Consider the following 27,701-nt stretch of genomic DNA (forward strand, 5'->3'; position numbering starts at 1 on the left):
AAGAGCAGAGACCTTGCCATACGTGCTACGTGCGTGCCATTCGGGCTGTACCTTGTGAGCATTTTGCAACATGCATCTTGCGAGCATCTTGCCTTTCTCTCGCCATCACAACTTGTGATCGGCGACTTCCTTTTAAACTAATCTAACTCGCTGATGAAATGATCCTGTCCAGTCAACTACAGGTTAACTAAATCGTGCTAATGGCAACAGCCTTTGGCATAGCCAAATGTCATCAATAATTATGCCAGTGTTGTGATTCCTTGACCACGGTGCTTCTTGTGTCTTTTCGCAAAAAATGCATTATAAATGTTGATCAAACGTTTTCTCAGTAGCTTGGAAGATGTTTTGTCGGGTGCGTTTTGAGTTTTTGTTTTGGTTTTGGTAACCACGGCAATGATCCGAACGGGCTTTTGAGCCCTATGTGACCCTCGAGCAGCGTTTAACTCCCATATACATGTAAGCGGCTGGAAAACACTGAAGCTTCATTTGTCTATAAACATTTTATCACATCTAGAGTAGAACCGTTTTAGAATGAACACCACAAAAATACCAGCATAGAATATTCACATTTACACTTGCATATATTTTTATTCTCTTTAGAAGTAACGTCTTTATTGGCAATTACCAGCAGCCTACCACCCACGCGAAAACCCGTGCAAGTGCTATTGAGCTAATATTAACAGGAAAGCTATGCCATATTCAAAAGCACTGGAAAAATCACAGAAAACGGCCCACATGCTGGACACATAATAACTAATGTTCTCCTTCGCCGTCATAGCACAGGTCTTGGCTGTAGAGTGGAACGGCAACCCCACAATCGGCGACAAACTTGTCAATGCAGTGCTGTGGCACAGAGTCTTTCAATTCTTTCTGAACCCAGAGAAGGCATCCTGGAGGAACAGAAAAAAGTACAATATGTCACTTTTGAAAAAAGTTCCCCTTTGAGTTGTCAACATAATTAAGGTATTGCCTACGCTTGGGAAGCAAGAAAATAGAATTTAAAACATTGAAGTTTAGATATCTTGTGGTATATCTTGACCACCGACTGGTGTAAAGCTAGAATGAAAATGCCGCAAAGCGTATAAAAAACAGGCACTTGCTACAGCCCCAATATTTACTAGCCGACACCACCGCAACCAGTATTACGCGAACATTACGCAGCAGACATATATGCCGCCTGTGACGGAGACATGGCGGCAATGAAAACAGTCATACATGTGGGAGCCCCACATTTACACATGGAGGTTCGTACAACTTCAAACAAAACGTAACGCTTCTGGAATCCCATGCGTCGCAGTGTAAAGTGTCTCCCTAGTGTTTTTTTTTATTTTCCGATGGTTCGTTTCAATCGATTGCTACAAAAGCTAATTTATTTTGATGTATCCTCGACCTTTTCTACACCTACTCAGGATTTGAAAGTACTGTGCCGAGTTAAGCAGCGTGAGGCACAGGTATAATCCACCTGTTCTGCAGTCTACATGATTTGGAAGTTGATATCAGAATTGCCCCCACTGTGTGGAGGATTTCGGTTAAAGCCTTATCAGAACAGTCTGCACTGAAAGAGGGATCCATGAGGCAAAACAGGCTTCGCGTTTCTACACTTAACTACTTCAGTTAGGAAAGCATATGCAGTCGCAAACTCTAGATTACAGGGGTATGCCTTGAATGATGCTGCAAACAAGAAGATACTGATGGCCTAATATTTGTAAAGCGGTAGTCGAATCAACACCGTTTCTCATATGAACGAATCTTTTTTGTTACCCTACCTCGACTTTGGGAAAGGACAAACAGAGAAATGTCAAGAAGTTCTGTAAATTGTGTCCGGAAGATCTTGTGGCTCTGAGAAGCCAATACCACCGAAGAGTACACGCGCAAAACTCAACCAGGTATGTGAGGTTGTGAAAAATATCTAATCCCTCTGACGCTTCGGGAACTTGACCAAATCAGTGAATTGTACGAAGAAAAAGATGCTAAGAATAGAGTCTACAGATTTCTTCCAGCACATCTGCAAATTTTGGGCATTTTCGAATATTGCGGGTGAATATTATCACGTAGCGAAAGACGACGCAGCTGTCTTGAAAGAAAAGCAAGTTTATTGGAGCACACTTGTGCTCCCCTAACAGCTAAAAGAATACAGAAGCGTCGGAGCAGCAATTACGAAGCGATGTGCGCAGGCGATTGTCGGCGACGAATGTGGCAATATCTACTCGACGAGCATTTATGTTTCGGCGTGATCGTTTCTCGAACCGTCGAATTACATCGAGAACACTCGAGATGACAGAAGATTATTCTATTGCAGTAACGACAGCGCAAAACACGCTCCTTATCAAATGAGATAACCTGTGCAGCATAAAAAGAGTCACAGAAGCCCCTAGGTTGAAGCCGGATGGTTTAGGGGCCCCGGATTCTGGGCAGGCATGCGTGCGCGAATTTCGGGAACACCGGCGTACATACCTCGAGATGTTCCACCTTGCTTTTCTCTTCAAGGTCTCAAAAAAATGTCAAAGTTTGTTGTTTTCTTTTTCATTCTGCACCGAAAGATTCGCTCCTTTTGCCTGTGACTTGTTTGTTTTCCGGTAACTTTGTATTTTGGCTTGTGTCGGTTTCTTTTCCCCCTCTTGTTGAAGGGGCGTTTGATTGCTGAGGCTTTCATGAATTTCTTGCCCGCTTTCTATTCCCCGTACTGGTGCAACATCGGTAGGGTGTCATACTCGGCTTCAGAATCGCATTTGCAACAAGAGGAATACGTTTGTGTCTCGGTTTGACCCGCCGCGGTGGCTCAGAGACTAAGGCGTTGCGCTGCTAAGCACGAGGTCGCGGGTTCGATTCCCGGCCGCGGCGGCCGCCTTTCTGATCGAAGCGAAGAGAAAGAAACGCCCCGGTGTACGAGATTTCGCCGCGTGTTAAAGATCCCCAGGTGGTCAAAATTAATCCGGAGCCCTCCACTACGGCGCGCCTTATCGCCTGCGTTGCGTCGGAGCGTTAAACACTACAATTAATCATTCAATCTCTCGGTGTGAAGATGTGAAACTATGTCGAGCTTTTTGTGAACATCACTTAAGGGTACAGTTTTTTTCCATGTAGCTTGCATTCGTAGTTGCACCATGCCATCGCAAAACTTCGTGGCAGGGTTTTAGCGGTGAAGGGAATGACGACCAGTTATGACAGTTACATCTTTCCCACACGTCTGGCCATGGTTACTGCCATCCTTCGTGACGTCAGTTGGGGTGCCTGGAACGAGCACCTATATCTTATCGTCTGAAGGGAGCATGGGATTCTCTACGTTATACTGCCTCTTCTTAACACAGGTTTCAAAAGAGTAATGTCGACAGTGAGCTCACTTGAATGGTTTTTAATTGCACCCACACTCTAAATATGATGTATGTTCATGTATTCAAGTCGTGATGACCGCTCTGTATTCTTCATACCATACAAAGAACAGAGGTATTTGGCTGAACTCGATGTCTTGTTTCGGCCGTAACTCTAGCTTGATATAATCAGGTAGGAGCATCAACCTGCGTATTGTGCAATTTCTTTATGTTGCACGCAAATGCCCCCTTGCTTGCGTCAATGATGTTCGGTTTTTTGGATAGCGCCAGTGGTGGTCGGTGGGCTAGGTTTGATCGGCTGGGGCTTCGCGTGATTGAAGCGTTGAATTCTATGCATTCGCAATTCACACGTTGCAGTTCGCTGTGAAAACGTCTAATGCCCAATACTACTTTGTCAGTCTTCCTCCAATGGATTGTCGATTGCCTTGATAGGACCCTGCTTGGAGCTGAGATTCCGACTGATGGAGACTGATGGGTCCGCCATGGGCACACCCATAATGTCGGCCGATTGAGCTGATTCAAGGAACTGGCCGAGGCATATGCTTTATGGGTGTCATCAGCGTAAGTGTGCAGAAACGTATAGCAGCTAGTGAAAATCCATCTGACTAGGCAGCAGAAAATACTGCTGGCTATGGTAAAATTGTGTGCCTATTGGCTTGATATGCTGGTAACGCCGGCCAAAGACGACAAAGCGATAGGCATCTGCCTCTCTTTTTTCACGCCGTTGTAAACTTGTTTTCAGACCGAATCTCTTCAGTAAGTCGTAATTTTTCGTGTCGCAGTTAAGAATACCAAGAAATCACCGAGCGGGTGCACTTGAGCGCGGGCCTCGCGGTGGCCGCCCCGCAGTTAACTAAACCAAAAAAATTCCGAGAGCTCGTGTTGCGTGCCTCGCGGTGACCGGCGAGTGTCATCAGCGCGCGTTTGCAAGCAAAGCATCCCACTTGGGATATTTGCCAAGATTGGTAAAAAGTGAAAACTAAACTCTGGAGGTCGCCGTTATCATACCAACACTTTCTCGGAACGAGAAAAACTGGTGATTGCGTATGCCTCTTCGAAGAGATGTCCAATCATTATCACTTCCAAAAAATGACACAAGCTCACATTTATATGAACAACGATGAAGTAAAGGTAGTTTGCGGCTGCAGCGAAGAAGCAAGTCGGCTGCAACCGCGGACTTAAACGGTCGTGATGGTCGTGAAGGCTGCGTACAGCTTCGCCACCTTTAAGTATCACGCGTTAGTGTGAGGTTCCTCCATTTTTTATTTTTTATTGTGAGAAATAATTCAGCGTTCTTTCCTAGACCAAAACGCTAGTATTCAGTTATGTACCTATATTTCGCTTCTAATATGGCGTTGGATCTCAGTGCGCGTAATAATTTCAACGTGTATGACCTGTGTAAGAGGTTCTGGCAGTTTGAAATTGTGATGCCTATATACATTTTGCGTTATACATACTTCAACGGCATTTGTTGTCCCGGCGGGTAAACACAGTTATATAGAGAAAGATTTATTAAACGTTTTGCATTAGGTTCACCGAAAAAATCTACCATTTTCAAAAGTTGTCATAGTGTACTTCATTCGCTTGTCATTGAATGTTGGTTTTAGACAGAGGCGAGGCGATACCACCACTGTTTGACCTGTGGTGAGGCGTATGGCTTAAAAAATCAGGTGATTAATACTTTCAGCATAAAAAGAACTATGTGACTACTCACTTTCTCCAAAGAACTCCATTTTCAATGTTACACAGTTTTCATAGTCGCTGTAAAAATACACACCATCTCTTGGCGTTGGGTCTGAGGTAAGGAATAAAAATTCACTTTAATATATATAAATAGTTTTCAATAAACAGGCAGAGAAAGCAATGCTTGCTACATGCGTTGTTTTTCTCGCTCATGACACGTCAGGGAGTAGGGTTCACACTTCTTATTGCCACTCCGCAATCAACCAGGCTTAGCAAAAATGCACTGCTAGAGACAAAGGACTTAGAAGGCGGCACCATTAGAATGGGAACGCTTAATACACGTGCAGCAAATATATGAAGTACAAGTTATTTTGGGCCATAGCAGTACCAAAAATGTGTGCTCGGTAGGAGTTATGGCCATACTCTTGCTGGCCCTGTAAAAACCTTCTTTTGTTTCTGGGTATGGAAAACGGACAAGGAGTTAGGGCTTGGGCTCTTCTAATGTTTCAGCTGTACGCCTTGCTACGGCTTTGCGGTAGCCAAAGCTATCAAGTGCCAGGACATTAAAATCAATATTTTAAAATGCCACATGACGTAGACCAAATGCTCCTTCTTTTATCTTTTCGCCCCTGATTCACTTTGTATAGACCTTTTTAACTTCCTCGCCCTGGGCGCGACCATTTTACCAGTGGGCTGTGCATGCGGATCTATTATTGGCGCAGTCGACAGGATGATCTTACTGCGCATGCGCAACACAGCCCAGCGCATGGCCTAATCGCATTAAAGATTAACGGATGAAATGGTCTATACTTGCTGTATTACAGGCTGTGGCTGTGTCTGTGTGGCTGTGTCGCGTTTCTTCGCTTAGCTTTTTTCTTTTGTGTTTTCTTGTTCCTCTGCATTGCACGTCCGGATACGTGAATAGCTTTGTCTTGTCTATTTTTTGACGGGCTTGTGTTTTTGTTGTTTTAACATCCACCCTTCAACTTCCGCCCTCTTGCCTTGTCTATTGTCTTACGGGCTCGTGTTTTTATTGTATTGGTATTAACCGTTCGGCTTCCGCCCTCTTTGTGCACATCGACGCCACAAGAACCTCGACCAGTGAGAGCCCAACAGCTTACCTGTGAACTTGCCGTTTCTACACGCGTTAGGGATGTCGACATAAATACAGTGCGTGGGTTTTGTCTCACCTGATCTTTCCTATATCTTTACAAAATTTTGCTGCAAAATACAACACGAAAGACAACACGAAACTCAAAAAGACAACACGAAATTCCAGGAACTAATTCAACAGCTAACCTAGCACTTTCCTCTTCTTTTTGGATTTTTTTTCCCGTCCTTGAAATTGTGTACTGAACATTTGTATTTTTGCGCTGTATTTTATCTTTGTTCTTGTTGTTCTGATAGATTGTACATCGTGTCGTGCTTGAATTTGAACCATCTATATTATATTCCTGTCTCTTTTGTTTGCTATAATGATTTCATTACTGCGCTATCACTTTTTTCAAGTTAACAATGTGTATTTATTTGCGTTTTCAGTGTAAAGATTCCTGCTTCTTTTTGTTTATTTTTTCCGCTTTACTGCGCTAATACAACACGTGTGCTATGTAACCCCCCTATGTAATACCCCCTCACGGTGGCCTTTAGGGGCATTGTGAATAAATAAATAAATAAATAAATAAATAAATAAATAATGGCGGTGTTTATCTTATGCAATGATAACGTGTCAAAGTATCTTGTCACTGTACATTGGGAAGCATTACACTGGAATTACGTTTCAATTAGTTCAAGCATGTTCTCGGTGATCTCGGCCTTGGACAGTATCTGAGCTTGTTCGAATATTTAAACCATCATAGTTTCGGGGTGGTATGAAATCTGTTCTCATGCGCAAATTGTCCACTGAAATAAATATTCACTATATAGCGCGGTGAACAACAGTGAATAACTGACCATCATCTGTGAAAATAGTAAGGGATCCAGGTTTGCGTTCTGCTCGCACGAAAAAGGGTATCTCCTTTCTGCAAAAGAGAATTCGGGGTTCATAAACTGGTGGTATCAAAGAAAGTTTATGCTTTTAAAATGGACATTAGATGTACCTAGTTGTAGCCTATAAGAATACCTTTCTTGTTTGTAATAGTTTCTGGGATTTTGTCTCTGCTATTGATTCCGCGGTGCGTTTTAGGTTTTTAAGTATGATGGAAATTACAGTATAGTAATTTCTGATAATATTTTTAATTGCGTATTTTACTCTAAGGGTTGGCCCTATGTAGAGAGTTGGCCCTAGAAGAGCAAACGCAACACTACAACTGTGCTAGAACGCGACCAAAAACAACGTAACTCTCTTGACATACCACATCGTATCTACAGATTCTTCAAAAAGTGGCAAAGTTACTATGCGACATCTTCCGTTTGTATTGATCGAACAGGGTGGTTTGTCTCGCAATACGCTGTGCAGGTGATTTGAACTACTGCACGCGTTATGAAAAAAGCAATAATAATAACAGAAATCAATTGACGATCGTATTAAATAAATAATTTATCCAATATATACGCGCAACCACTTTTCCGATCATTTCAAATGGCGATCACCCGTCGTTGGAATACACAGCGGCGCTTCGAGTGCGGGCTCATACCTTATCTTTCCGTCAGGAGATTTGACCTCCCATGTGTAAACGCCTGTACGTGCATCAAGATCGATGGCCGTTCTCCTTGCCAGAAGACACTCGAGGATGGTGTCATTGTTAGAGTCCAATATTCCAACAATATCTTCAAAGGTCTGAAATACCTGTGAAAAGATTTGGATTATTTTGGTCGTTTTCCAGTCAGAAATTTCCAGGTGGCATGACCTTTCGCTTAAGATGCCAGAATCCGTGAACATCCCCTCTCATTCACTCGTCAAAGCATGCGTATGTATGGGGATGTTAATGTTGCTGCCAATAAAAACTTGCGAATCAGCTATGAGCTTCGGACAGTGTCTGTCGATGTTGTTTAAGGAGGATACAGACCAATGCGTTCGGGGTCATCGCCGACCGAAAGGTGTTGACCGGTTTAATCACATGGATTTTATATACGTAGTGACCATGACGCTGACCATACTTCATAATCAGCAGGGTATTTAGCATACCCCTTCTCCCACAATTTGCGCTTCTACCAAAAAAAACGTTACGAGCTGGCCCATATCCTTGAACCGACAACCTCTCTTGTCCCATCTTGCTAACAGGGCTAAGCCGTAAAAATACGGAGTCTGTGGCCTTTTCGGCAAAGTCAGACGATGTTCATCAGCAGTTTTGTGTTTCTTATTACAGCGCCAGTGACACCTAAGTGACTGTGACATCGTCGATAGCCAAATGTTGCCTGCCTGGCGCTGCCATTCTCGGTGACGCTGTCAGTCTTGACGCAAGTTTTACGTATTGACTTCCAGACCATTTCGCTGCCTGGTTCTGATGATCTGTGTATGACAGGTAGTAGAACATTTTGGGGGATGGTGGCTCGGTAGCTAGAAGTGACAAAAAGCTCGGGTGTCGGTGGTAAAAGGTCGCCTAGCTGTGATCACGAGGCTTCGTTGGAGTAACGGTCGCTGAATTAATTGCAATTTACTCGACAGTAGCGTGATCAATCGTGTAGTTTGTTTTGCATGTTGATCGAATGCACTTTTGGCTTCACGCTACGCCCTTTTTTTAAATACAAATGACGATGTGGACAGCATGAACCCAAACTAACAACTGATTTATTAGAAGTGCACAATTTGCATGAGCATCAAAACAAATGATCTACATGCACCCGTGAGAAAATCCCCACATTGATAAACAGTTCTCAATTTTACCGTTTTGTTTGTTTACGCCATAAATTTCTTGCAGATGGCTGTTGAGCCACGTAACCTTTTTCCCTTCTACCGATGCTTCACGCGGCGTTCCGATTTTGCGGCAAAACCAAACTGTGCGTCTAGCTTGCTTTTGAGCGAGCCTTGAGTACTTATGACGGGATGACTCGCTGCAGCGATTCTTCTGGTTTTCGTTGCATGACGTGAGTTCGCTGCTCTTCTGCCTGCCTCGGTTTCAGTGGCAGGTTTTTTTCTAATTCGGACGTTTTCCTTCGATGGTTGGTGCCAACGCCACTTAAGGTTCTGCTGTTTCCGGATCAAGCACTGTGGTTCCCTCCCATTTAACATAAGTGGTGTTTAGATTTTTTACTTCAGAGAGGAGATACAACTGTTGAACGGATGAGTGCAACCTGCTGCCCTACTTTCGCAATTGGTGCCAGCACGCTTTCTGGAAGTTCCGGAAAGGAAGCGGGAAATGAAGACAAGATGTAAGCTACCTGGTGCCGGCTAAAATGCGTGTACAAGCCCCCGCAATTTTCCATTTAACAACCATCGTTTGCGTTTCCCGAATCTCCATGGTTTGTCACATGTTCTCGCCGTGTACATTCGGGAAACGCAAATGGTGGTTGTTAAACTATAGAACACTATATAAGCTTTGGTGGTTTTTTGTAAGGTTGTGTAAAGTCTGTTCTGCTTTCTGGCTGTTTTCTGGTATTCTTGAGAATGTCTAGTGGATATGTTTTTGCTATAAAATATTAGACGTCTCTAGTGTCACCAGAATAACAGTCTATTTGGGAAATACCATAGAATCGATTTTTTTAAGGTTGCTTTGTCGCATCGAGTGAAAAGGGGGACTAAGGAAAGCCTGGAAACGAAGAAAGCAGTGGGTATAGCTGACCGCTTTCTTGCACTTGTCTTTGATGTCGTCTTCCATTACAATTATAAATGGTAGCCTAATTCGCTATTGTATGTCAACTTTAAAACAGATTGTTTTAGCTTGTTTTAGTTTCAAAACGTAGGGATGGGGTGAAGTTTTTGTTTGGTTGGTATCTGTTAAGGTGATGTTGAATCCTAATCTAGCATTTTTGCGGTAAGCACGCAGTACGAACAGCCAGAAAGTTCCGTTGGCCGAAGTTGTTCAGTTAGTGCCAATTGTAGTCGCTCGTCGTGTAGTCTCCTGCCTGTGGCTGTGGGCTGGGGTCAGTTGGCGTTGTACCAACACCAAGGATGGGAAGGCATTTTATCGGTACAGTCATGGTAGTCACGTCCCCGTCGAGACCAACGGTAAATACCCTGGTGTTGGCGTCCGTGTCCCCGAGCAGGACAGTTGTGAGCATGCGGTATTGGTCAGTCATAGTGCCAGTTGACTCAGAACTAGCATGCTATTATTTTTAGTGGGTCCCACAATCCAACAGCCATTGACATCGCTGTTTCTTTCATGGATGTTAACTGGTCCCCTCCGTTGTTTTATATACCACACATTTAACACAACAGGAAGCATCGTTCACGTTCACGAGTGACCACAACGAGCCTGATTTCTTTAAGAACAAGGTTCGGCTTTAAACTGTGACGATGGTGCCGACATCTTTCTTTAGTCCTGCCCGGCATTAGATTCAAAAATCGTCATGGCTGAGTGGGTGCATAAAATTGGGTTGTTATGATGACGTCCACTTCATATTGCTGTTTTGAGGTTCTTATAGCAGCTGACATCGTTATTGGCTGAGCTCATTTTGTTGGCCTCTGCGAGCTCTGCGAAGCTACCTTGAAACTGCAGCGGTGAATCAAAGTGATCTTTGGACAAGTGTGGTCGCTGACATTGACTTATTCACACCAGTGGCTTTGTTGAAGTTAGAATAGTCATGAAAAAGACTTACAAAAGTCATAAATACCAACGTGCAATCTTCCAAATAAAGACACTCATGCATACAGTGCTTGAAGCAAAAAAAGAGGAGAAAAAAGAGAAAGAATACAAGACTGGCGTAGTGCCATCGCACTAACCACCGCTGGTTATTCATGCTTCTAGCGTGGCTTGCATTTTTTTTCACACTCCGCAGCCACGTGAGACTCGTTGAAGCAGCTGTTAATTTTGAACGTCGGCTGCCTTAGTAACTACCCAATCCCCACGAGTGGAATTGGCTAGTTCTGCCGTTGGAGTCACTGAAGTTTCGGTACGGAGGGGGAGGCTACATGCCACCAATAAAAATTTTTGGTGACTGGTTTTGGTTCAGAGCAGCCAATAGCAGCTTTTAGCACGTCGATGACGTGGATTGCGCTGTTCTGCCAATTGAGCCAAGTACTGACTCAGTGAGTATGTTCACGCATAACAACATGCTAATCAGTTATGATGCACCATAATGGGTTGTTGCTTCATCTAAAAGTGCTCCACGCCACCTTGAACTGTACTAAGTACAAAATATATAATTTATTGTAGCAGTGTAAAAATGCTTGAATACTTACAGGTTCAGTTTACTTAAGATCGCGGCTTTTCATCAATTCAACAGCCACTGCAACACTAGCTATTAATGTCCCAATTGAAGGTTGTTTGTAGCGTTGCTTGGTTTCTTATGCAACAAAAGCGTACAGAGGCTACCTATAATTCAGCTTTTTGCTCCCTAACAGATAATTTGGATGTGAACTACAGTAACTTCTTATCACTAAACCATTTTGTGGGTATTTTGTGTTCTTTTTTGAAGTTGTTACTGTCCACATCTTCAGTGCACGGACACCAAGTTTTACCTGGGTTTACAATGCGAGTGAAACCGAATGCACTTTGTGGCCCCGAGGTAATTACTTCATTAGACGAGGGTGCAGTTATCTCTCCAGTTGGTTTTCGTACACTACAATCTTTGCAATCTATGTAGTGCTCTTAGTGCATACAATTTTATCGCAGTAATTTAGTCTGCTACATTGTCTGAATGGTACGTATAACGGCTTTTGTCGCAAGTCTGCTGACGTGGCCAGAATCTGGAAGTATTATGGCTTCCACGACCACGAAACGTATCAGACTTGCTTACACCTGCAGTATACCTTGCGTGTTTTGCTACCTTTCCTTCTTTCCCCTTTACTGTTTACCGGACCGCAGATTGCTCGGCAGTTTGAAGTGAGAAGTTGGGAATGCATAGCATGCCCGTCTCATAGAAAAACGTTACGCACGCGATACTGACTTGACCAAACTACGCTGTATAGCATGGCGGGTCTGTGTGCTTTCTTTTGGTCTTAGTGGCATATTTTCGCGGCCGATCGTGCTCTGCCGGTGTGTACATTGCCGGTACATTATTGTCCGCGCTCCACATGAACGAAATGCGGTGTCGCATGCGAGAAAAAACCACGTTTTTATTAGGAGACACGACGAGATATTGTAAGAGGGAGCAGACGGCACTCGGCCACTAAGGGCTCTTGATCGTTTTGTTTTACCAGTGAATGTTTTGTTCCACATTACTGAATTCACTGGATTTATTAACTTCTGACTTATACCTGATTGTATTTATTTTCTTGTTATCCACTATGACTGTTCGTTTATGTTTCCGGAAATTGGGCCACAATATTCTCCTGTGGCAGCTATCCTTCGGGAACACAAACAAGTTCAATAACTTCGCTTTTATACACGCGATCTGTGTTTCGTTATTGACCGTTATATCTCCCTGTGAGTTTCACAAACTTGCGTGCGTCAACGCCGCCAAATACGATTCTCCGCGTGGCTGAATAGCCGGCTATCCTTTGTACAAAGGAGCGTTCTGAAAATGTGATCCCAAAAACTGATTGTTTTGTTTTGCCTTTTCGGGTTCGTTTTCTATTGTGAGGATATTCGATGTACATTAAAAACATTGTAGGTTACGTCCCTGCAAAGCAATCGAAAGCACAGTCACGAAGCTGTAACATATATATACTCTTCATGGATATGTGTGTTAGGATACCTTCAAAGTGCAAATGATCGTTTTCTATTGTTCTTTTTTATGAACTGCCCTTTCGGCTAAAATCCCAAATGGGATTATCTGTATCTGTAAATAAATTAATAATAAATAAGCCCATAATGTACTACATGCATACAGTAACAATTTACTCGCATCACCAAATATAAAATCCTCCAATAGAGAGCGTTGTTCCCAAAGTTAGTACAGCCTGGCTCACGTATAAATTGTGCGTACTACGGCGAACGACGTCCGTGTGCCCGTCGCGCTGTGTCAGTTGGCGTATTTTAAAGCGAACGCTTTCTTAGTTGAACCAATCGCATCCTGTCAGAAAACGAATCCATCTTTGCTGGGATCGATTGGTTTACTGAAATGCTCTGACAAGATTTCTGGACGCAAGGGACGTGCGTGAAACTCGGCTTACATTGTGTGAAAACTGTTACCTGAAAACCGCAAGGCAGGACCATCTCTATATAAAACAATAGACGCATCGATCACGAAGGAGTGCAATATTATACCTTTTTCTAATGAACCACCTGTCTCTATATAATTAGATCGCTCTTAGATAGGTTTACTTATTCCGCAAAAGATAGTCGCACGTGTTCGTTCTTCGCTTACGATTTAGGTCTTTGAAGGTTTTAGGATTCATTGGAAGCAATGTAATTGAAGGTTGGACGCACTAAAATTTTAGACCAACAAACGTCCTGGGAAAAAAAGAGTGTTAAAGGAACTACCAGTGCTTACCTTGAATGCGTCAGGAAAACGTGTTTCTTTAGTGCCCGAATCAGCGTACACCAACATTGTATTTGTCGTTATAAAGAGCAGCGGAGGTAAAAAACAAGCCGTGAAGAGAAAGTTCATCCTTGGGAATGGCGGGCTTCAGCTGCAATAAAACATGCGTTTTACACAATTGTGCCTGTGTCCCCGTCAACACGAACATCTTATAGAACATTTTGAAGGGATCATTTACAAATTGTGGGAAAATATTTTTGTGTTTAAACTACTCGCGGATTTTCACCGTCTGACGGCGGATTATGTTTAGTGCGTACTCAACAGATATAAGAGCTAGACTCAGTGGGACTATTACAGGTGCCTCGTTTACATGCCTGTGCTGGTGATACCACCTGTTGTGGCACCATATTTGTTGAAGAAAAAGAAGCGGGGGACCGCGGGACGTGGGTGATTCTTTTTAATGGCGGATGGAACTGCGCAATGATGGTGATATTGTGGGGCAGCTGCAGATACCCACCTGCCTCTTCTTTCTCTAATATTTGTAACACTACCAGAGCACAACTGAAATCTTTTGACGTTTCGGCCCCAGAAACTACGTGAGTCGCTGTTCTTCCTGCGTACGTATCCTACGGCATGTCTCTTCCTCGGGTGGTGCCACGTCGCATTACGTAAAATCAGCGAAATTCCACGCGTGCACCCGAGAGAACTCCGCTTTGGAATTGGTTTGCTAAAATTGGAAAAACTACCATATAAACCACCATTACACATCAGGAATTACATTTTAACCCTAGCAAGAGTACCTCAAAGAAAACGTAATTCGGTGAATGGTTGCTTAAATAAACCTAAATGGAAAAATTGCGGAATTAAGCCTTCAAGTTTGAAAAAAAATCGCCTCCTGCAGTGGTGGCCGATGTTTCCGCGATGAAAGGGTTGTTCGTATATGTAAACATAAAAGGGGAGTTTGATACGAAAGGGAATGCATAGCCGTTAAAACACGTAGACCACGGGGTGGAAAGCAGAAAGAGAAAAGGAAGTAAACAAAGAGAGGCCGCAAGCAAATTCAACGCCAAAGAACCAGCCGTATGAATATGAAGAGGTTGTCGCTTACTGAGAACGAAATAAGCGAAGCCTTTTCATTGCACATAACCTTACGGAAGTAAATATATCATGCCAATTGCCGTTAAACTGAGGTTTCTATGGAATGCATCACAAGTTTTAAAAACGAAAAAATTCAGATTTCTTCCACTTTTAAATGATAAAAGCCAGCGAAGCTACGGCTAAGGTGGATTTGATATGGGAAAAACTGGCTGTAATTAATTTATGCATTATTGTTATTGGCTCCGGTGGGCCTCCAAGCACGAAAGTTGGTATTCAAGAAGGGATCATCAGCTACTATGAGAGGTGGAATTTGATGCGGTAACGGTAGCGGCTCCACGTTCTGCGGCAGCGGCTTTCCGCTGTTTTGGGGCAGATTTGCTCTTTTGTGCTATCTGAAGCTCCTTCGATTTCCGTTCTTCCTCCGGCCGAGCGACATGCGTCCGTCCCACAGCGAGTGAGTTCAACTGCTGAGCGCGCCATTATCAACACATTTCTAAAGGCATCGGTGATGGCAAGAAGCAGACACTTTTTAATGAAACGTCTGTGGCGGCTAGTCACTTCTATCTTAACGGAGAAGCGGGGCTTAGTAAGTCGCCGCCCGCGGAAGGGAAACCCGGGATCCTATCCGTATACAGTTTGGCATGAGACTTACCTCCAACGGCCAAATGTTTTGGGCTTGTGGTGACGCACGCAAGCACTTGTTATCGGGCCGCGCTTGTGTACCCTTTTATTTACAATTGGACGTAAGGCCTGCCAAAATTATTCGGCGTTTCTTTTTGAAATTTTTATGTCGTTCTGCTTTTCACAGGTGCACCCAGTTGCTGCAGTGCCGTCGTTGTCACACACAGATACGGCCGTTTTTCTCGGTCCTACGTTCGTTTAGGCGTACAGCTTGTGAATTGCCCCAGGAGATCCTAATTGAATTGGAGCGGTGCCCTATGGCATCCATCCTATGTAGCGTCAGTGCAGAATCCCCAATTTATACAACGTCTCACTCCGGAAATTTACAACCCACATGTAGCAGGTTCCATGTTACTGTTCGGTTCATACAGACGCGACAAGGAAGGGTCAATGTATGGCATTGGTCACTGCTGTTTTAATGAAGAAGCATGTAATTGAAACCTTAATGGATATTAGCAGATGGTTTCGTTAAAAGGCAATCCCTTCAGAAGCCTACCAATAATATCATAGCCAAAGTGGTACTTTGTATAGAGCACAGGATCATTTTGAATACGAACGCTTCAGAAGTATCGTACAGAATGATGTTATATCTGTTCTTGTCACCGTGACACTAATCTTCATTGGGTTATGGGTTATAACTTTAGGGTTTCTGGAATCCGGCCAAAGAATTTCTACAGTTCCAAGTGCCCACAGAGAAAGTGTTGCGTTTCAACATTGGCAACCCTTTCTGCAACGCTCCGCAGTGATTCACTGAAAAATATCTTTGGCAAGCCCAACAGCTGCACCGCAGCATGCCGATGTAATCTTTGCTATATATAGTTGTGCGTTCATGTGTGTTGTAATTAACATGCTATTACGCGTTTTCTTGATATGTGGGTCAAGTAAATAGGGTCTCACTAAGGTCTCACAGAACCTCTAGAGAACATCCTAATCTACATCTTTTGTTTGCTCCAAGTGGCTATCAAAAGTTGACTCAGCAGCAATTGAGTTCAACGGTCAATGTTTTTTTTTGGAAAATTTGCATGCTCGTTAGCTAAGCACAGCACTTATTTTTTCCAATTAAAACGAATGTAGGTGGATGTCCATCTGTTTTTGCCGCTTTAGAATCCTGAATTCCGCCTATAAATATTCAAAGCCATGGTTAAAGTCTCGAAATAAAGTAATGTGGGTGCCAGACAAAAAAGAGAGGGGTAACATTATAAGATGAGGTACGGATGTTTGCTCTGAGATATTGTGTTTCTAGGCAGATACAAAGCTACCGGTCAAGGTAATAATTTGTGCACTCTTCCTGTCGCTGGATTGCAAAATCACGAATCAAAAATTATTTTCGTATTAGAGGAGGTTTATAATGCTTTGCTGATGATCTCAAGGTTGGCGCAGTTCTGCGTTCAACTTTGGGTTATGTTTGTTACTAGTAACCGCTTTGCAAGCAGTTCGCAACATAGAAAGTTGGAGTGGCAAGCTTGGACCTTACAATTTCTAATCATCCTGCCGAAAGCGTGGGCAACATTACAAAAAAAATGCACATGGGGATTTTCTAGGCGGGATTTTTCCTACGTTCCTGTCGTCATTTTCACTGCCACATCACATGTTGTTTTGTGTCAAAACTACAAACATTTCTCGCGGCTTTCCAAGATGCTGCGCCCATGACACTAATACAGTCGGCCTTCTATAAGGAGACGGTTGCTCTGGAATCTGCCCAAGAAAAATGTGGCAGTGTTCGTGCAAGCTACGTGTTTACATCAGCGCTAAAAAGCGTTCATCCAAGATATTCATCCGGGTATTTACTATGGGACACATAGGTGAGGGAGATGCACAACAATATTTTTTCAACGTCGGAAAAGGGTGTAATATGTTTGATGTTAGATGCGTGCAAGTTGAAAAGTGCTGATATTCTGAACTCGTTATGGAATTGTACAGCTGTGGAATGAGTTGGCGTTATCCATAACACGGAAACAATTCCTAGAATCAAAAACTTGGCAAGGTTTTGATGCACAGCTTTCTGTTGCAAATCTCAATCCTAACCCAGGCTTTGTCTCCACAGTGGCGATACACCTTTGCTGCTACGGATGATGGCGAATGAGCCAGCGATATCGTTGAGTGAAAATAACCACGCATGACTGATTTTCAGGCAACTGCTCTTGACGAAAAACACTGAGAGCTTACGGATGCACTTGCAAGAAATCACTGTCTGCGCTGAGGAAAGGGTTCATAATTTCTTTTCAAAAGCCAACAATATAGAGTTACATGCGTTATAAAAAGACATGCCCATACAACGCCTATTTCTACTCTGTTAATTGCTGAGAAGGTCAGTCTGCTGTTAGTGTGGAAAGGAGTGAATGGCTACAGGAAACTCGCTGCTCTGTGATGTGCATTCTTAAAGGTGTTGTGCCACCAAATTTTAAGTCCGTAAAAAGCCTGCTGTAGGCTTTCTCTCTATGCAAGGACCATCAACACGAAGTGCTGGGTACAGCAAGCGCTTAATATATGTTTTAATTCGCTTCTAAAAAGTACCTAAAAGTTCTTCTGGAGATCGGGACCCATCGCTAGCACCACTAACAATGACGTCAGTGAATTGCCAGCATAACAAAGTTTGTGACGTCATACCACGTTAGCGACTCGAGCGACGTCAACGTGAACTCCAGTACCACAGTTTGTTTGGTCGTATCAGACACACTAGGCCGACACGACGGCGACGACGACGCGAGGCCGACGACTCGCCAAACCATCGGCCAACTGCCGAATTGCCAGACCGTGTTGTCACACCACGCCGACGGCGACACAAACACGTCGGGCGATGGAATGTCTCCGTAGTGTGACTGACTCGCCGACCGAAGACGACAACAAAACCGGTCGCCTGACTGGTCGCGCAACGCGTCGCCGGGAATCGACCGAGAAGCGAAAACTGCTCCCCGACAACATTCGTTCCGCAATGAACGCGGCTCTATTTTGTTAGTTTCTAGAGTGTAATAAACTCAGTAAGGTCCATGAAGCCCATAAAACTCAACACTAGCGCTAATGCGATCCGTACTTTGGCGTTCGACGCTTCGGCCGTGCTCTTCGGCGACGCCGCTACCGCGGAATGCGTGTGTGATCGGCTCGCCTGTAGAAAATATAAGGTCAGTTTCATGCAAAAGAAAAGTTACGTAGGGTAATTTGGGTAATAAGAGATCAGTATGAGCAAAGGGTTTTAACGTATAACGTAAAACCAAAGTACGGAAAGCACTATCCCTACAGTGCAAAATCGTAGTCGCAGCCGGGGACACTTATTTTTGCGAGCGCTTTCGCGAAGGAGCAGAGTTGATAGCGATAAGCTATTGCAGGAGCTTCACGGAACCTTGCTGCGCAAGCGCTATTTAAGAAATTGGAGTTTACAAGCGAGGAATTATGTAAACTAGCTAGTAAACACCTACGTACGACTCCAAGGATGGGCCTCCATCTACTACACCGGCTATTTCGCGATAGGAAACCATTTGTGCAGTGGCCCAGTGGTCTCGCGCGTCGCGCCCGCTCGGTCAACGTTGCCGGTTCAATTCGCGGCGGGGCCAGCTTTCTTTTCTTTTCTTTTTTTTGGGCGGTTTTTTTTAAGGGGCATGGTTTGCATATCCAATTGCATTTCCCTGGTTTGCGTATCCATAGTTTTCATTTGTCTGCAGTCTGCATCCGAGGACGCAGACAGAGTTCGTGTCGGAGGTGTCGCGGCTTGACATGACGAGTCGGCGTGTTTACTTCCGTGGTGAAGCACGTGTGTGCGGGAGCAGACGCTACAGTAAAGTCGCAGCGTACCTCAGCGCCACATGGTAGACACACGTGGCAGAGCGTCCTCGCAACACTGTGACGTCACTGCTTGAATCGGCGCCCAGAAACCGAAACCGAATCCTGTTCACATGAATCGTGCGATAATAATATTTTACTCAGAATATGTGCATGTGAGAGCATGTATCATGCTTTCTAACGAAATATAAAAAGTTTGCAACAAAGAATGCACAAGCAACAAATTTGGTGGCACAACACCTTTAAGCCGAAATATTGCTTTAGCCAGGGGTGCACCCTAATTTGGGATAGACGTTGAAGAACATAGTTCAGGCAATATCTGTAAAATTAAAGCACCGTCAACGTGCAGGCCCCCGTCCTGCAAAACGCGTAGATATTTACCATTTTTGTAGTCCGTTTTCCCTGATGCAAGTGACACGTAACAAAGCATGCTAAAAACTCCGCATGCGTTGGAGCATATAAACTAACACGCGCAAACGGAAGTGAATTGCGTTGACGGTTATTCCATAAATAAATTTACGATATCTTTGTCGGAAGTACATGTGATTATGTCTTCCCAAACAGTTGACGTAAGGCAATAAACAATCTGCCGCAATTGAGAGAATTGGCTACTAATGCCGCGTGTACAGAGTGTGAGTTTTTTGCAGCCAAATATAGTTATAAGTTGGGAAAGACAACAAATTTTTAAAATATTTCGACTTTTTTTTGTTTCTTTCTGCCAATGGTGTAAATACATGCCATTATAGCGGCGAAGCGCCTTTACTTCGCAAGTTAGTGATTTTTTCGAAGATGCAAGGAAGGGGTGCTGCAGGGGCCGCCCCTTTACACCATTTTTCCACGTATTTTCAACGTTCTTTCGCGAACCTTTTTGTTTATTGTTCCTGTTTGTGGGGCGATGTAAAAGATGCATATTCTTGATTGTGATAGATCATTTCTGTGAATTTTTTGTTTTTTCTCTTTTTCTTATATTTTAGTTTTTCATTGCTCTATTCGACCACTTATCTTCATTTACGCTATTCTAAAAAATAATATGTCGCACTTCCGCCTAATCTGCATTTTTGAGAAAATTCAGGCCGTTACAGGGCTCTCATTTTCGGCATTGCTTCCTTCGTATTTTGAACCTTTTTCTAGCGGACAATTTTTATTCGGTTTTTCGGAACAGATGTATGAGGTGCGCATTTCTGACTTTTTCCGATAATTTTTTGTCACCGTGTTATAACTTTCTATATGTACTTTCGTTTTTCAAAGTCTGTTGGACCAATTATCTGCATTTACATTATTCTAACGATTGCTGGTGTGTTTTTTTTTTGTTGGTAAGTCACCATTTATGTAAAAATGCAGAGCTTTACGCGGTTATTCGCCATTTTTATTTCCTTTCTGAATGGTTTTTCGCGGTCTTTTTTGCTATTATTGAGTTTTGGGGGAGATGAATAAGGTGCATATTTCGAATTTTTCAGATCATCTTTAAGGAAATTTTTTATTTTATTTTTCGTTTTTCCTATTGATCGGTTTCATAAAAGTTTGTTATGTCCGTTGCTTCAATTACGTCATTATAAGGATTACCGTTGTTACTTTCGCCGAATTGGCCTTTTTGTAGAAATGCAGGGCGTTGCACTGTCACGGCTGTAGGGTTACTCGGCAAAGAATGCTGCTCATTAAAATATTCTGCACACCTAGCTAATCACTTATTATGGTGTCGAGAAGACAAAAGTATTTGCGTTGAGTTGACATGCCGATAGGTTGGTACTGTGTGCGCTGTCATGCTGTAGAAGCAGTGATACCATGGCGCACTTCATTCTCTTTGCGCAGGACACTGCTTTGGGTGTTCTCTAAGCGCTGTACTATCAGTGGTGTCTCCCAATTGTTGTTGAGGTTCGTAGCTTGTTGGTTTGTTGGTACCCCTCGTAGTCCACTGCAGTTCCTTCAACTTCTTTGCGCCCACACCTCTGGGTTTGTCGGTCCAATCATCTTCACTGGTCGCACTCGATTTTTCTGGGGCACAGCTTCCCGTCTCTACAAGCTTTGTTACCATTCACGTTTGCTCCCTTTTCCGCGTCGTGCCGCTCCATCTCTTCTTCTTTGCACATTGCCATGCATGGCCGTCGTTAGCAGCTGCTCTTGATGTAGACAGTTGAAAGTACATCACCAATACAGGACACCGATGATCAGTTTCTCTGGGTTAACAAATATCTGGTTGGATATGTAATTTGCTATATACGGAGGTATATTGTTTGCGCTCATTTGTGGTACAACTTGTTCGCAGCTAAAACTTTCTAAAAAGTTTTCCAATCTTCTTGGCACCTTGACCGGAACATAACGTTTCCTATAAATTATAAACAAAGAATACAGCAAGAATATATTGATTAAAGTTTTATCACTACCCTCGCGACATTTTCTTTCTGACCGACACGTTTTCAGATTCTCTTGTGGTTCTGGAGCTTACGCTGATGAATTCGACGCAATTCATCAGCCTGCACATGCAACTCCAGCAGTCGGTGACCCCTATCGGGCGCCAGCAGCTGGAGAACGCCGAAACTAGACCTGCGCAAAATGAATATATGTCATAGTGCTCAAAATAGGCTAAAGGAAATAACGGGTACGGAAAAACGTGTGGTTGTAATGTGTGTATATTTGATTCGTTTTAGGAATAACATCTTTATTTACGAATTCACAACCATATTTCAACTGCACGAGAACTCGTGGCAAACAATTTTAGGAATTGTTCAAAAGGCCCAAAGCGCACTGTCTATTTGAAGAAGGGGGGAGGGGGGAGAAGAGGCAACAAGGGCAGATATTAGCAACCGGACGGCTAGTAGTCGCCTTCCCCATCATAACAGAGGTCACGGCTGTAGAGTGGAACCGATTTACTACAGTCAGCGGTAAATTGTTCAATGCAGCGCTGTGGCACAGAGTCCTTCAAGTCACGTTGAACCCACAGCATGCATTCTGCGTAAACGAGAAAAAAAAATAAGAATTACTCTTCAAAATATTCTGTCGTTTTTTTGAGCAGAGCGAAAAAGTTTTCACCAGCACGACGTCAAGCAAATCAAATAAGAAAATTATCTACATGGATGTTTTGCTTCTATTAGCGACCGCTGGGGATAAAAATTCAGTTCAGAAGCTACAGGGACACATTTACAATTTACTCTAAGTGGCACACTCTAAAAAACTGCCGCAGGTTGCTTCACCGCAGCGTCCTATAACGATCAATCAGCGTTACCCAATGTACAAATTTGGCAAAAGACGGAGGGTCACATCAACTTAAAATATGATGTTTGTATTACAGTGCCAAAATATGCTAACATACTTTGAGAACGTCCTCGAAAAGTGTGATCCTCGGATTCGCACTAGCAGTCTTTTAACAATGGGGCCAAACGCACCCCTATGTGTAACCCACCCTCACTGAAAGTTTCGTGTGAGGCAAAGCGATAGTTACGTTACAGTGTTATTGTTTTTTTATGAACGCTTACTAACAGCTTTTCTATAATTACTTCCAAACATAGCTCATAACTATTTGAATTTTTCCGTAGTTCAGCATACGCCGCAATGCCGCTGCGTTAGTTAAAATAGCATTGCGTATGCATTGTAAAACGTTTGCTTACATCTGGTTGGTCCTCTGTTATTCAGTTTGCGGGTATGTATTTTGTTTTCTTTCCGACAAATTAGAGTTATCGTTCACCACTGAAGTCCCCTAGGCTAGAAGACTTGCCTAACTTTTCTCAGAATACACGCAGGAAGCGACAATTTGACAAAAGAATCAGATAAAAACTTTCAAGTAGAATTTCCGAAAACATCTTTTTTTGACAAGAAGAATTTTTTCTGGAACTATTTGTGTTTCCGAAACCATTTTTATTGTTGTTTATCAATGGCACAAACGCAATCTGAACCAAAATAAGTATGTTCTAACCAAAAGTAGTTTTTTGTTCAGACTTCTATCTCTAGAACTTTATTGAGATTTTGTTCGAGTTGTGAGTATTTTTAAATGTAAATGGTTATTGACCCCATTATTATTCTCGTTCAGACGGAAGCCTCGTGCATGTAGCACATATAGAAAGTGTTTCAGCCCTGTGTCTCTAAAACCTTTCTGAAAATGTTCCTTAGGCTGAGAAAGAAAGCTAAAACATTCTAGATATTTATCTTCAAAACTATAAATATTTTACTATAATATTTTGCACATGTTTAGTATATATTTATTATATACACCCTCCAACATTTCAAGGTTCTTGTTAAAAAAACAGCTAATTTAATTAGGTGTACTTGGACACCTACGTCAACAATGCATCTCGCATTAAAAAATACAACCTATAGCTGAGACAACAGCCCATAGCCAGAAAAAAGAAATTCTCGTTTTGCACTGCAACCAGCCGCAAAGTGCCTTTTTACCTGTTAAGTAGTGCATTCAAATTTTTCCGCTTTTAGTGAAACCTGTCAGAATACCTAGCCTAATAGCATTAGAATGCACAGCTCGAGTATCAGAACTTACGATTTCCATCAAATTCGACTTTCACAGTCACGCAATCTTCGTTGCTCCAAAGGTACACGCCCTTTTTTGTAGTTGGATCTGAGGTACATGCAAAAAATATGTTTCAGGAATGATAACTACATTCCCACATGAATATGTAAGAATCGTGTATACAAAAGCCGCTTTTACAACGTTTACGTTTTCGCAGAAACAGGTGAGTATGTAATTCGCCTGTCGGTTATAAAGAATGATTTCGGAATCAAAATGGCTGAAGCATTGTGCTCCAGTTGTCGTATGCAACCTTGTCACACCTGCATGGGTTCATCAGTCGCAAATATTTGCTACAGAGTAGCCGAAAAAAGGCAGTTATTCGTCCACTTCTATCCATTTCACTTCCCAATAAGGAAAAACTAAAAACGGGCTTGAGGAGGAACTCAGGAGCACCACGCTTTGTGGAATCCAATACTTTAAGAAAAAATACTAACTAATCGGATATTACGTCCCAGACGCGGTACCCTTCAGTCAGTGAATAAAAGCCTGAAAAGGCACAAATAAACATCCTATATCTCATAAACAAGAAGGAATTTGTAGCTGCTGCTCCGGTTTCACAATACTTTTAAAGGTTTTCAACAAAGGTTATTACGTAGCTGCTAGTGCACCAATGGGAGATACTTGAATGGTTGTTTTCAACCAAAAAGTTCGGAATAAAAATTAAGTGGAGAGGCTTAGAAATTCCTAAGAATGTGAAGGCAATAACCTGGTTTGACTTTTTGTCGATCAGCTGTTGAAGGTTTTTTTGAGATGTCGTGTTGCTCATGTCTGGCCCCTTTCGCAGTTTCATCCATAACCTGCTACTTCTCGAATGCGCTTACGACGTGCGGAATTCGAAGCTCCTCCTGCCTCTTCAACCGTGACGATTGCTACGTCGAACTGCATGTCGAGTTGCTTTAGTCTTTTCTACCGTGACCTCCTTTCTAGATTTTTCTGCCCGCCACAACCGCCTGTCGCGCCGTCACCATAGGAGTCTATTGAAATTCTCATCAACAAGGCTACCTTTACAAGTCGTGTGTGGAATGTTCAACGGTACGTAATTTGGTTGTTGCCCCTCCGCCGTGTGTGCTACACCACCTGTTTTCAGTATCCAACTTCAGCTTCAGCTGTTTCCCTCTTGTTGCTCCCGTTTCGGGCTCACACGCTGATTTTCTGTAGCACCAATTTTTTTCCAGAATTCTATACCTCGCAGTGTTTCAGAAAAATTGATATCTGTGGCTCGCGCCATAAAACTAAGGTAAGTGGGTAGAAGCAGATGATGACTACTTAGCGTCATAGCAAGCCTGCTTGCGCAATACAATACATAACCATAATTAAAAAGATCTTTTAAGGAAGTGCGTGAAGAGCTTTTTTGTGATATGTTTTTGTGATACGTTAGAGCGTTGAGACAGGCGTGTATTAAAGAAATGCAGGCGTTCCCCCTTCAGAAAGGCTGCCAACGGCTCTACGCAGTTTCGGGTGTTTTCAGCTACCGAAATTTTAATTTACTCTTACGGGGAATTTTTTTCTTTTGAGTTAATTCAAAAATATTCAAATACTAACCCATTAAAATTATTTGTAAGTAATTTCTCGTCGTCTCGAACCCACGCAGCAGTGTGTGACCTCATCGCACGAGTTAAAATTTTGTTATTGTGAGGCAAGGGCTACTTCTCAAATACAAATTTCTCTTTGCCCCTACGGGCCTAATTCGGAGTTCGGCCTGCTTCAAAAGAATGTCCATTTCGCGTTCATTTTATTTCCGACGTAATTGCACTTGCGACGCTTCTGACGAATGAGTTTCGCCGAAAGCGACCCCCCCCCCTTTTGCCTCTCCGGCGTCAAGCAGTTAGGGCTCGCTCGAAACGTCCATGTTACAACGAAGATTGAATGGGCAAACTGTCTTCCGGCCAAGGTATCTTCCAAATCATGTATAAAAATAGTAAAGAACAAACCATAGTTTGTGTAATAAGTAAAAACTCCAGGCGCGTTCTCGGCGTGGGCATGAAACGTGACGTCTTCTCTGAAAATATAAATAGTTGTTAGGCTCTTAGCTTGGTTACACAGACGATAGTACATATGAAATTATGTGGTTAGCTTATCTGCTCGAAGTGCTCAAAGTTTACAACTGTGTCCTTGCAATATGTCGCGCCACCTAATTTGTCCAAAGGACGCAGCAAACTTGCGTACTTTCTTACGCGACTTTGCGTTTATTTATTTACTTATGGTTTTTTTGAGGAATACTGCCAGCCTTACACAAGGCCCTCGGCAGGAGTGGGTGTACATTGTAACACGTACAAAAAGAAAAAAAATCTATACATAAAAAGAGTTATAAGTAATGCAAGTTTGTTAAAAGCTCCAGAATGACCAGGAGGCAGCAAGCAAAAACTTTACAGGAATGCAAAAAGAAAAGAAAAACATAAAAAACGCTTTTACGTGCGCTGTATCATATTCACAGTATCATTTTCTGCTAAACCACTACCCGTACACCGACAAACAACTTGGCAAGCTGTTGAAAGAAAAATTAGAGTTATTGAAATGGCCCACCAAGTATAGCGAGTTGATGGAATACTTCGCCAAAATATCTTCTGCAATTAGCTATATTTCTCGGGCACTGAATTAGTGAATAATTATGCACGGCAGTACCAAAATAACTCTTTTTCCAACTACTGCCACCGTATTCGATACAAAGAGGTTGAGAATAACTAGCGTAACAAAAATAGAGTCATCGCTTTTGTATTGGCTGGGTTCATAATTTTGTTTCAACCAATTCAACAATTAGGAAGGGACATCACTCATTGCTCGTGTGAAACCCTCTTGATGCAATCACAGGTGTTTTGCTGGAATCGCTGTGTTTGAGAACCAGATTTAAATTACGGCACATGCTACGTAAAGACTAAAATCAGCTGTTTCTGTACAGATTAGGCAACATTATCTTAATCAGAAGTAGCGCAAGGGGTGCGCAGTGCCTCGCTTCAAATGAATTCATTAGCCTTACATTCCTAATCATTCCCTGAAATATCAAAGGGTGCACACGCGTTCAGTTGTTTTTCCCCCGAGAAAATCGGCAACCACAAGCCCGAATAAAACCGGCAGTCGTGAGCTCTATAAAAACCTCTTAGATGCAGAACAAGACGGAATATGTTATACTTAGGCAATGGTTCCTGCAAACACACAAGTAACATCCAAACCGCGGAAGACAAAGTGGTGACAAAGCAAGCCGGTGTGGTAGTTTGACTTTGTGATGCATTTAAACATGAAATGAAGTAAAAATTCACAGTGTCAGTTCATAAAAAGAACTCTTCTATGTTTGTGCCACCATATTTTTAAAAATTCAATGTAAAAGCATACCGGATATTATCATCCGGGGAATTGATATTCCATGTGTAAACGGCTGTACGTGCATCCAGATCAAGGTCATTCCTCTCTGCATTCAAACACTCGAGGAGTGAGTCGTTATTGGAGTCATATACGGCCGAAACTTCATTAAAACTCTGAAATACCTGTGAAGAACATGGGATTAGAGTTTCCGCAAGTGAAAGAATTTTAAGCCATGTGGTTTCGTATTTCCACCTCTATCAAAAGTGAAAAGCTTCCGGTGTGAGTTTTTGGCTTCGCTTTCTGGCAATGCCGCTACAGCCGATTTTTATGTTGCCGACCGCTTCCGCACAGTACAATCTTCCCTGGCTATTCTGAAGCTGCTTTAATGACTGCACTGGCGTTCCAACCTATTTTAAACGGTTTAATACGCTAGTTTTATGCTTCTCCGGATTCTCCCGAATTGTCATCGGGTTTTCTGCCGTTTACGTCAAGCATTCATTTTTGTTCCTAGTAGTTTTTATCCCTTCTTTTTGAAAAGGGTACCTTTCGCGCACAATTGTTTTCTGCGTACTTCTTTAATGACCAGGACTTTTCAACTCATACTTGTACGATTTTATGAGCCATACCAGGGTCAAAGCTCAGATTTATGCACTGAATGGACAGCTGTCACTTGTCCAGCTCGCTTGCGCTTTCCTCACTTCGTCATAAGCCAGCCATCCATGGCCCTATGACCACCCGGTAGCATAATCTTTCCGGGTCTTGCGAAACCATTTCGCCTTCAGTATCTAAGCGTACACGAATCTTATTATAAAAGACCAAGCAGGGAAAATACAGCTTTTGTATAACTCAATAAAATGCGATAAATA

General features: G+C 42.8%; 1 protein-coding gene across 1 annotated transcript; it reads right to left on the reverse strand.

Annotated features, from left to right (window-relative positions):
• Nucleotides 1–568: 568 nt before the first annotated feature.
• Nucleotides 569–15,425, reverse strand: LOC144151595 (uncharacterized). The gene is made up of 6 exons (XM_077682704.1): nucleotides 15,223–15,425; nucleotides 13,485–13,623; nucleotides 7,646–7,797; nucleotides 6,963–7,030; nucleotides 5,044–5,124; nucleotides 569–890 (listed from the first exon to the last, which is right to left on the reverse strand). The coding sequence occupies exons 2-6, from the start codon at nucleotides 13,599–13,601 to the stop codon at nucleotides 754–756; spliced, it is 555 nt and encodes a 184-aa protein (XP_077538830.1). The 5' UTR covers nucleotides 13,602–13,623; nucleotides 15,223–15,425; the 3' UTR covers nucleotides 569–753.
• Nucleotides 15,426–27,701: the final 12,276 nt, after the last annotated feature.

This window comes from Haemaphysalis longicornis, unplaced genomic scaffold (assembly GCF_048455015.1).
Source record: "Haemaphysalis longicornis isolate Haplotype H1 unplaced genomic scaffold, Haemaphysalis longicornis Haplotype H1 scaffold_9, whole genome shotgun sequence".
NCBI lineage: Eukaryota > Metazoa > Arthropoda > Arachnida > Ixodida > Ixodidae > Haemaphysalis > Haemaphysalis longicornis.

Excerpts from the sequence above, each read along its gene's own strand:
- LOC144151595 (XM_077682704.1), bottom strand. The coding sequence starts at position 13,601 with ATGAACTTTCTCTTCACGGCTTGTTTTTTACCTCCGCTGCTCTTTATA. Across the intron at positions 7,798-13,484 it reads GTTTTCCTGACGCATTCAAG|GTATTTCAGACCTTTGAAGA; the intron begins GTAAGCACTGGT and ends ATCTTTTCACAG. Across the intron at positions 7,031-7,645 it reads TCTCCTGACGGAAAGATAAG|AAAGGAGATACCCTTTTTCG; the intron begins GTATGAGCCCGC and ends TCTCTTTTGCAG.